Source organism: Cannabis sativa, chromosome 7 (genome assembly GCF_029168945.1).
Source record: "Cannabis sativa cultivar Pink pepper isolate KNU-18-1 chromosome 7, ASM2916894v1, whole genome shotgun sequence".
NCBI lineage: Eukaryota > Viridiplantae > Streptophyta > Magnoliopsida > Rosales > Cannabaceae > Cannabis > Cannabis sativa.
This window is the reverse complement of record NC_083607.1, coordinates 16,884,955-16,894,941: the sequence shown is the minus strand read 5'-3', so window position 1 is coordinate 16,894,941 and position 9,987 is coordinate 16,884,955. Positions and strand designations below refer to the sequence as shown.

The window sequence follows — 9,987 nt, the reverse complement described above, 5'->3', positions numbered from 1 at the left end:
ATAGTACTACTCTTGAGATCAAACGATAACGGTATAGCTAGAATTATTTTTTACGGGTTAATTTCTTTCTAAATTATTTAGCAGTCTATTAAATTTTGTTTAGAAAATAAATTTATGAAAATACAATTTAGTAACGTGAAAATTACACTAAATATGGGATTCTATACAAAAGTTTGATAAATATGGCTTTTTTAACTTTACCACCCTTGTATGGCATTTGTCTAAATTTAAAGTTTTTTATGGTATTTCTTTTGCCACTTTTTTGTAAATTTAATTTTTAAATCCCATATTTAACTAAAAAGAATCACAATCTCAATTAACCCTAAACGTTACTCTCTCTCTCTCTCTCTCTCTCTCTCTCTCTCTCTCTCTCTCTCTCTCTCTCTCTCTCTCTCTCTCTCTCTCTCTCTCTCTCTCTCTCTCTCTCTCTCTCTCTCTCTCTCTCTCTCTCTCTCTCTCTCTCTCTCTCTCTCTCTCTCTCTCTCTCTCTCTCTCTCTCTCTCTCTCTCTCTCTCTCTCTCTCTCTCTCTCTCCAATCGGACTAAAACCGAAGGCGCACCACACTGCTCTGTGGCTGCTTCTCTCCTTTCTTCTCTCTATCTCTCTCTGTAGCTCCGGTGACCAAATCCCTTCTAACCACCGCTACTGCCTTTTGCCCTCTTTACAAAATTTTCACTATGAAACTCACTATCAAGCAAATGATAATGTTATATTATAAGTATTTGGTGTGAGGAAGAATAGAAGACAAGTGCTGAGTAAGTAATTGATTTTGGAAATTTATTTACATTAATCGATTCATTATACTCTATTTTCAAACCAACACCTTTTAACTTAATTTAATACCCACCATTGTTGATTACATGCATTTTTGTTTCTAATTTATTAGGGTTAAATACCAGGTTGAAAAGGAAGAAGAGGAAGAGCTTAAGCATACACAAATTAAGGTCAACTACTCACTTTACTTGTGTATCTATTTTTGTAATTTTTATTTATCTTTAAGATAGATTTTTTGATATTGTGCTCTTGAATTTTTATTATATTCGGTTTTTATGAATAAAAAAGTTTTAATTAAAAGCTTAGTTTGATCATTCATGATAAAAATGGCTAGATTTTGTAATTTGCCAAGTGAGGTTGTAGAGAAAATCATGTTGTTGGTACCTCCAAATTGTTTAGTACAGTTTAAATTGGTGAACAAGTTTTCGAATTTTTGTATTTCCACTTTCATTAACAATCCAAAATTTGTGGCCAAACACCTTCTCATGACCAAAATTCAGTCTTCTATGTCCTTACTTTGTTTCAAAGAGCCTTCTCCTGGAATCATGTTGGCATTTTGCTTCTTTTTGCTGATTTTTAGTTTTTTCACATGGTTCACATGTTTGGGGGTTTGGTAATGAGATTTTAATTTACTTGCTTTACATAATTGGTTTTTATTGTTATATTTTTAATTGCTGGTTTTTATTGTTATATTTTTAATTGATTGTTTGGTTTCTTATTTTAGTTGTTTAATTTTATAAGTCATTTGTTAAAAAAATTTATATGGTATCTTAGTATTTTTTTTTTATATATATATAATATATATTTTTTTTTTCTGTAAGTTTGTCATATTAAATTTATTTTTTATATGAGGGAAACTGGTTTTATAAGTTTTGTTAGGATTTTGTATGAGTTCACAAGTTTTTTTTTAATGGTTTTACAAGTTTTGTTAGAGTCAAAACTGGTTTCACAGGGTTAACAAGTTCGAAGCTGGTGGTTTCACATGTTTTGAGAGTTCTGTAATGAGTTGCTCCATTTTATGATGTTATTGTATATCTTTTATTTTAAGTTTCTTTTTATTATTTTATTTCTAGGTTTGAAACTTGTTTCACTCCTATATTTTGTTTTTAGATTATTATTGTGTATTGTGTGTTGCTTTGATTATATTTGTAATCAATATTTTTATTTTTTGTATTTGCGTGTGTGTGTATTTTTTCTCATTTAGTTTTTGATGAAATTGGTTTCAGTTAACTTTTATTGTTTATCATTTATGTTTTGTTATGATTTTTTATAGGGTCGAAACTGGTTTAACATGGTTCACAAATTCGAAACTGGTTTCACATAGTTTATAACTTCGAAATTGGTTTCACAGATTTTAGGGGTTATGTAATGGGTTGTTCCATTTTTTTTTATGTTATTGTATATTTGTTACTTTAAGTTTCTTTTTATTATTTTATTTCTAGACTCGAAACTGGTTCTCACACTTCATTGTTGTTGTGTGACGAAACTCATTTTTGTTTGGTTTTTATAATGTTCATTGTTGTTGTAAGATGAAACTGGTTTCAGTTTATTTTTTGTGTTTTGTTCAGATGGAATATGATTCCTCTAATAAGGATATTGCTAAAGATTCAAGTGTTGACTCTGATAAGAAACTTCCTCTCATTAAAATTAAAATTCTTAGGAAGGTTATTCACAAGAAAAAAAGAAAAAAGTAAATATGATCCAAATTTTAAGGATTTTATCTTTGGTATGCATTTTTATTTTTTTTTTTGAAATATATTAATTTGTTTTAATTTATCTTCTTATGAATGTTCAATTTTTTAGTTGGTTGTACTAAATAACTGATTTCCGTGTTTAATTGTTTGTATGTTATTATACGTAATTGAGGTTTAAGTCATTTTTTCTTTTGTTATTTTAAGAAACTGGTTTTACTGTGTCAGATTTACGTAATTTTCTTACTTTATGTAACTAGTTTTTCTGTATCACTTTTTAATTGGTTATTTAACATAACTAGTTTCAGTAATTTAAATTTATTTATACGTTAAGAATTCTTTTGTGGTATGTTTTAATTTTTTTAATTAACTAGCTATTTCATGTTTCAATATATCATTTTATTGTTTTAGGTTTCTTATGTTTTTGTTTTTATATTAATTATTAATTTTGTTTAATTAGATATCTAATGTAACTGGTTTTTGCAGTTTAATTGTTATTTTTTTTTTAAGAATTAGTTTTTATGTTTCAAACTATCTAATGTAACTGGTTTTTGAAATCTAATTGTTAGTTTTTTTTTTTTTTATAAGGAAATTAGTTTTTATGTTTCAATTTATCTTTTGATTATTTTATGTTGAATTGGTAACTGATTTTCCTATTTAATTATTATTTTTGTTGTTTTACATAACTGGCTCTAATATTTTAGTTTTTGATTCGATTGGTTTAAATAATTAGTTTCTCAGTTATAGTTTTAACTAGCTGGTTATTGTAACTGGTTTCAGTGTATCAAATTCCAACGTCTAACACCAGTGACAACTCCAATGTCTAACAATGGTGACTTTCCAATAATGAAGATAATTCCGACGAATTTTTTGATGATAATCTGACAACGATAGCAACTTCAACGAATATTCTCATTCTATTTTCTACTTTTTTTTGCGACTAATATTTTATTTTAGTGGATAATGACTTTTTTGGATAATGTACTGGGTTGATGATTAAGTCTTGGAGCTTTTGAGAAGTTTTTAACTAATTTTATGTTGGTATTGTATTTGATTTGTTCAATATTCCATACAGTATCTAGAATACAAGCATGTAAAATTTATGTATAATTTTTGACATCCATAACATAACTGGTTTTTTTCATTAAGATAACAACTCTAGCAATTTACTATATTCTCTACTTCATTTGCGACTAGTATTATTCTTTAGTGGACAATTAATGTTTTGGTAGTGTGTTGATGGTCTAGTATTGGAGTTTTTGAGAAGTTTGTAACTGGTTTTAATATTAGTATTGTGTTGGTATTAGTTTTGAAATTAGTTTTGATAGTGGGTTGATGATCAAGTTTTTGAGCTTATAAAAAGCATGTAAAATTTATATATGATTTTTGACAATTGTATAACTGGTTTTTTCATTAAAAAACTGGCTTTGATTACATGGAATAAACTGTTGTCTTAATTTTTGCCTTAACACAATTATATTACTGTTGTTTTAGCTTTTGTAGATTTTTTGTTTTGTAAAAAAAAAAAAAAATTTATAGTTAAAGTGTTTGTGTAAATAACTGATTAATTTATATGATAAAAAATAACCACAATTTTATAGTTTTTTATGGTATTCTTTTTTATCTTTAATGATTTTCCCATATTTTTAAGTTTTTTTTTAAAAAAATACCATATTTAATACAATTAAGTTTACATGCCATATTTATCAAAACTTTGAATTTTTTTCCCATATTTTTACATTTTTGTAAATAGCCCTTTAGTAACTTTTAAATTTGAAATGTATATAAAAATACTTTTCAGTAAACTATAAATTTAGTTAGTATAATTTATTTTTGTTTTTTGGGAGTTTTGAAAAAAGCAACTATTTAGTTGCTTTTGATGTGAATAAGATATCAATTAGTTATTTTTCTATTAAAATTTTATTTTGGAACTTTACATATATATAAATAATAAAATAACTATTTTAATATGTGATAAATATATATTTTTTTTAAAAAAATACTATTCGGTTACTTTATATATAAAAAAAATATATTAAAATAGCTTTATTAAATAGATTTCTTCAAAGTATAACTTTTAGTGACTTTTAAATATGAAATAACAAAAATTAGTGTAATGTATGATGTTAGTTGTTGTATTGAATTATAAGATATTACGTGGTTTCTTTAAGTTATTTTAGAAATTTAGCAAAATTGTTATAAAATAAGCTTAGGTATAAATAATCTAGAAAATTTTTTAAATATGAAATATCAAACTATTTTTTAGTAACTAAAAAAATTGATTAACATATTAAATTTTGTTAACTAAATAGAAAAGAAACTTTTAAAATGTATTCATTTTTCATATGTTAAAATGATTACCTTGAAAAATAAATTATAAAAGTATAACTCTTGAGCTCAGGCGGCCAAATTTTTCTTTAAACCTTTAAAGAAAAAAAAACAAAAAGGAAGAAAGTGAAAGAGAATTATATCTAAATTTATTAAAGAAAACAAAAACAAAGAGAAAAAGTTAAAAGTGCCTAAAAAAAATTAAAGTGAATGGCTAATAGTATAACCCTTAAAAAAAATTGAGAACATGTAAAAATATATAAACTTGATTGAATAGTAATGAGCATGGGAATTTAATATCGGTACACGTTTCAAAACTATTAGCCACATTTCATGAATAAAATTTGCAGCAGTAATTATACAAATAATTTAATAATTACGTTGTGGAACGTAATTTTCTCTAATAATTTTTACAAAACATAAATTTCAAAATAATATTTACACATAAATTTAACATTAGATAGAACCTCTCACCAAGACCGAGTAGATCGCAAAATAACATAACAACCTTACCAAGAAGACTTTTTTCGCTGTTATGGCCTATTAGAACAATTTAACATAATTTTGTCTCACAATGATGTGGCATTGCATATCAATTATCAAAGGCTATATTTCGTTGTTCCAATTGGAATTTGGATGTGCCAATTCTGAGAAAAAGACGTGCATGAATCAAGCACGTAGCCCAAAATACTTTATTTACATTTTTACATAATCAACATATATAAATAACTATATTATATATATAAAATATAAATATTGTAACTGGCAAACCCAGACCAAGTAATCAAGGAGAGTTTGGAGGGGACACACTGACACAAGCTTCTCTACCAATGCACCAAACTCGACGTCGACTTGGTGTGGAGCTCACAGATGGGCTTGGTTTTGTATCACAGTAGGAGTTAAATTCTGATTCACAGGTACCACTGCTAATACTCATGCTACTGCTACTACTTCTACTACTGTTACTAGTAGCACTTGTAGCTGTTGATGAAGAAGAATTGGAATGTGGACTACATTTTACACCACCATCAAATCTTATTGATGAGTAGTTGTTAGTGACATTGAGTAATATCCCTGCAAAGCAACTTGTTGATGCATTAGGATTGCTTGCAGCATCTTCCCTCATAACATCTCCAATTCTACAAAGTATGCTGAATGCCAAGTTTCCAAGAACTCGGGAATATGCTTCTAGGATTGAATGCCCAATATCCTACATTACACACACAGCTCTTCAATCAAAAACCATATTCAAACTAATCTGCATGTATGTGTACAGCTTCTTAAATGCTTGATCTATAGGATATAAGCATGGAACTCACCTTGCCATACTTGATTTTTGTAACATCAAGAAATGTTTGGGGTAGGTTCGGATATTTGGCCTTGAGCTGCTGTATAAGGAATTCTGCTTGGTCCAATAGTAATTCCATCCTATCAACCTCAGACATGGGATCCTTTATGAAGGTCGACCATGATGCTCGTAGAGGCGAATCAACGCTTCCTTGTTCCCGAATTCTCTCATTCCATGAAAACACAGCAGCCTCCAACCTGTTAATCACCTCAAGGGCATTGTGTTCGGATTTCAAATTGAGGGACTTGAGCATTTCCTCTGCTGACTTTGATTCTGCTGTCAACAGCTTGTACAGATCTTCGTTTAAGCTTGCTTTTCCTGACTGCAACAAGTATACACAGCCGCCTATGATTTAGTCACTCAACTTTGTTTGTTTAACTTTTCTTATTCACAATGTTGTTAGGAAGTTTTGGTTTACCTTGGGAAGTGCATCCCCTATAATGTCGGGAACAGGCATTTCAAACAAAACACTTTGATTGATTAATTTTGCTGCTTTGAATACTTGATGAACCACCCCTCCCTGCTTAATTAACTTGTTCCTTGCTGAATCAGACAGGCCAGAGTCTGGCACTTGGGGTGTGGGGAGCCACCATCGTTTGCTGCCCTTTGGTGCACTTTTGCTCCTTCCTTCTGCCCTGCTACCACATTCGGCATACCAGAACTCAGTACTCACCATTGAATCAAGAGCCTCCTGTATGATACAAAACTAATATGTTAAGCTAAAACAGCTTTGATTGAATAATGAATACCAATGTTCAAAAATATCATGCAAGTGAAGGATCACCTACAATAAGCATAGAGTCTAACTTCTGAAGTGCAGGAAGATTCATGTGGATGTCTGCACGAGCTTTTGGGGTCATTATCTGCGCCAACAAAATACAGAATATAAAATAAAATACTCTTTTGAATGGAAAATTCAACTGGATATTCCAAATATTCAAACTAATAATAATAATACCTCTAGCATCCGACCGTTGGCACCATTTTGTTTAGCTGGAACTAACTCAACCATATATTTGGTAGGAGATAGCAACCAGTCCATTTCCCTTCTCCACATGCTCTTCCTTTCATCTGTTAGAGGTTCTAATTTCCACAACTCTCCAAACACTCTAGCTGCACACATAATTTTACTTATTTCAGATGGTATTGTACTATTATATAATATCACTGACTTGTTGTTCTCTCTCTTCCCTTTTTTCAATATGTAAACTGTATAAATGAATTTAAAAGATCAGATATTTGTGTTTTAATCAATGGAACACCTGCTAGATTTGTAATAGCATTAGACAAAGCTAAAGCAGAGGTGAGGCCCTTGCAGCCTCCTGTAACGTCTTCACCCAACAAGAGATTTGCAAATTTTTCTTTCATGGCATCCACCTCTGACAAATTAATGGAATAATCAGGATTCTTCTCTTTGAGAGAGATATGATTGGGCCTCTCTGATGACATCTCCCATTTGGAATGGAATAATCCAAAAGCATCTTTTGTGGAAGAACAACTCAAGTCATCATCACCATCATCCTCAAAAGAGTCAGTTTCATTTTCATATGTTTGATTGTTGCGAATGCAATTTTCAAGGCCATCATAAGTCATAACTCCTGTTTATGTTAATTGAAGAGCATAGTTATAAGAATAATTGTCAAAAGAATTCTGAATAGGTTTATCAACATTAATTATATGACTAAAATGTGCTTGCGAATTTCAAACAACAAAACCACAATACGATGACTTTAGAGTTAGGACTTGGAATGAAGAGTTGAGTCATCTTAAAGATTGAGGAATAGTGACTTGCTTGATTGTCTCAATCTTCTTAAGGGCCCATGAGTCATGAAATGAATATGATTAGAGAGTATGTGGCCATGTGGGTGGGGGAGACTGAGGAAGGGATGGGCTGATTGACTGACTCTTCCAAAGGTTAAAAAGAGAATTTGAAAAATCTCAATCACCTTTTTGTTTATATGTTATTGGATCATCTCATCTATTTTTTATTCTATGCCCTCTACCAAAAGCTATACATGTAGCCCGCATGTGGGGTACTTTTATTTAATTATGAGACGAAATAGTGATAAAGTTTTAAATTTTGAAATTAAAAAAGGAGGAAAAAATGCGTTGTTATGAGGATGTATGAGGTGGGGCTGGTGGTCCTTTAATGAATAAATGTTTTCACTTCAATGCAGCACATATGTATGAGCCTCTTTTTCTCTCCTGGTGTGGGAGTAGGTAGTATGACCTTTTCATTTCATATGTAGAAGAACAAGAGAAAAGAAAAGAGATACTCTTTATTTTTTGACACTTGACTGTACATCCCATGTGGTAGTAACGTTAAAGCTTTAAAAATCAAGGCAAACAAAATTAATTGTATATAAAATGCATAAACAAACTTACCCTCATTTCCATTCTCATGCTCATCAAAGTCCATGCTAATTTCTCTCTCTCCGCTGCAACATGCAAGTCTTCTTCTCCTTCTCATCATCATCATCATCATTATCCTATCTTTCCCTACATATATCATCATTTTTATATTTAAAATGCGTTTTGGTTTTTGCAGATAATGTTAGAGTTATTATTTTTTTTTTCTTCAAGGCAAAAAGAAGAAAAAATAATAATAATAATAATAATAATATAAAGCTAAGGTTGAAAAGTCATGTATTTAGATAGACTCACACGAGCTCACGCACTATTAATCTCACAAATAAATAAACAATATAATATATACATATATTAAAGGAAAAGAATGGAAAGATAACTTTTCTTTAACTTGGTATGGAAAAGAAGCTGAACGCAAATGTTAATAGAAAAATACAGTATCAAAAAATGGAGATAGAAACGCAAACCTGGAAATCAACAATATATATTTATATAAAAAGAGTTCTTTCTTTGTTGTTGAGCTGAAGTCGAGCCTGAGAAAGAGAGAAAGAAATTTGAGGAGGGTTTTTGGTTGGTTGGGTTTGAGTAATGTGTTTTTATGTGTGAAGATGAAGAATATGAAGCTTCAGTGGTGGTCCCACCCACTCACCTAATAGTAATAGTACTGGCCCCCACTTCAACTTAGTAAGCTCCAATTTCAAATCTTCCCAACATTTTCATAATAATGTGTATCAATTGTCTCACTCTCCCTTTCCCTCTCTCCATATATCTACTTTTTTTGTTTCTTTAGTTTTGTTACTAAAAGCTCTCACTTCCTGTACATTCTATTCTTCTCTACTTCTCTTCTATAAATTACTACTGTTTGTCCCAACGCAACGGAACGCACACCACCACAACCAATTAATATTATTTATATATTTTGCTGAAACCAATTAATCATATTTCAATACATTATTTCTTAGAATCATAAAAATAAAAACGTAAGCGTAATTCTTCGTTGACAACTAAGGCTTAATTTTAAAATATGTGCAAAAGTCACGGGGATTCGATTTATGATTGAAAATTTGAACTGCACTGCTCAAGATATGGAAGCAAAATGAATAGAGTAATTTGTCTTATAAATATTTAAATTTAATTTTTAATTATAAATAAATAGTATTCTAAAAAAAAAAAATATAAATAAATAGTTAAGTTTAAGGGGCTTTTTTATTTTTACACCTCAAAACAGTTTTTTTTTTTTTTTTTTTTTTTTTTTATATTTTTACGGAATTCTACATAGAAACTCCTAATGCAACTTGCGCTGCAACTTAAATTGCAACAAAAAATCGTATAGAAACCCCTATTCCAACTAGCGCTGCAACCACTTTAGAAACTCAAACTGTAAATTTGAAAAAGAAAAATTAAAAAAACAGTATATGGGATAATTCCCTTAAGTTTAATTTAACGGTAATAATTATAATTCTAGAACTTACTATTTGA

General features: G+C 29.7%; 1 protein-coding gene and 1 long non-coding RNA gene across 2 annotated transcripts; one reads left to right on the top strand and one right to left on the bottom strand.

Moving 5' to 3' along the window:
- The first annotated feature begins 447 nt into the window (after positions 1–447).
- On the top strand, positions 448–3,609 carry LOC115706630 (uncharacterized). Its single transcript, XR_009683498.1, has 2 exons — positions 448–944; positions 3,246–3,609. It is a non-coding gene; the product is annotated as an uncharacterized LOC115706630 (long non-coding RNA).
- Positions 3,610–5,279: 1,670 nt separating this feature from the next.
- LOC115697759 (rop guanine nucleotide exchange factor 14) lies at positions 5,280–9,322 on the bottom strand. Its single transcript, XM_030624881.2, has 8 exons — positions 8,976–9,322; positions 8,527–8,640; positions 7,404–7,739; positions 7,100–7,254; positions 6,930–7,004; positions 6,560–6,832; positions 6,113–6,463; positions 5,280–6,003 (listed from the first exon to the last, which is right to left on the bottom strand). The coding sequence occupies exons 2-8, from the start codon at positions 8,624–8,626 to the stop codon at positions 5,578–5,580; spliced, it is 1,716 nt and encodes a 571-aa protein (XP_030480741.1). The 5' UTR covers positions 8,627–8,640; positions 8,976–9,322; the 3' UTR covers positions 5,280–5,577.
- Between the last annotated feature and the right edge of the window lie 665 nt (positions 9,323–9,987).

Bases quoted from the DNA above. Each gene is read 5' to 3' on its own strand.
- LOC115697759 (XM_030624881.2), bottom strand. From the start codon at position 8,626: ATGATGATGATGATGATGAGAAGGAGAAGAAGACTTGCATGTTGCAGC. The intron at 7,005-7,099 runs GTATTATTATTA...TTGTTGGCGCAG, and splicing joins CCAACGGTCGGATGCTAGAG to ATAATGACCCCAAAAGCTCG. The intron at 6,464-6,559 runs GTAAACCAAAAC...TACTTGTTGCAG, and splicing joins TAGGGGATGCACTTCCCAAG to TCAGGAAAAGCAAGCTTAAA.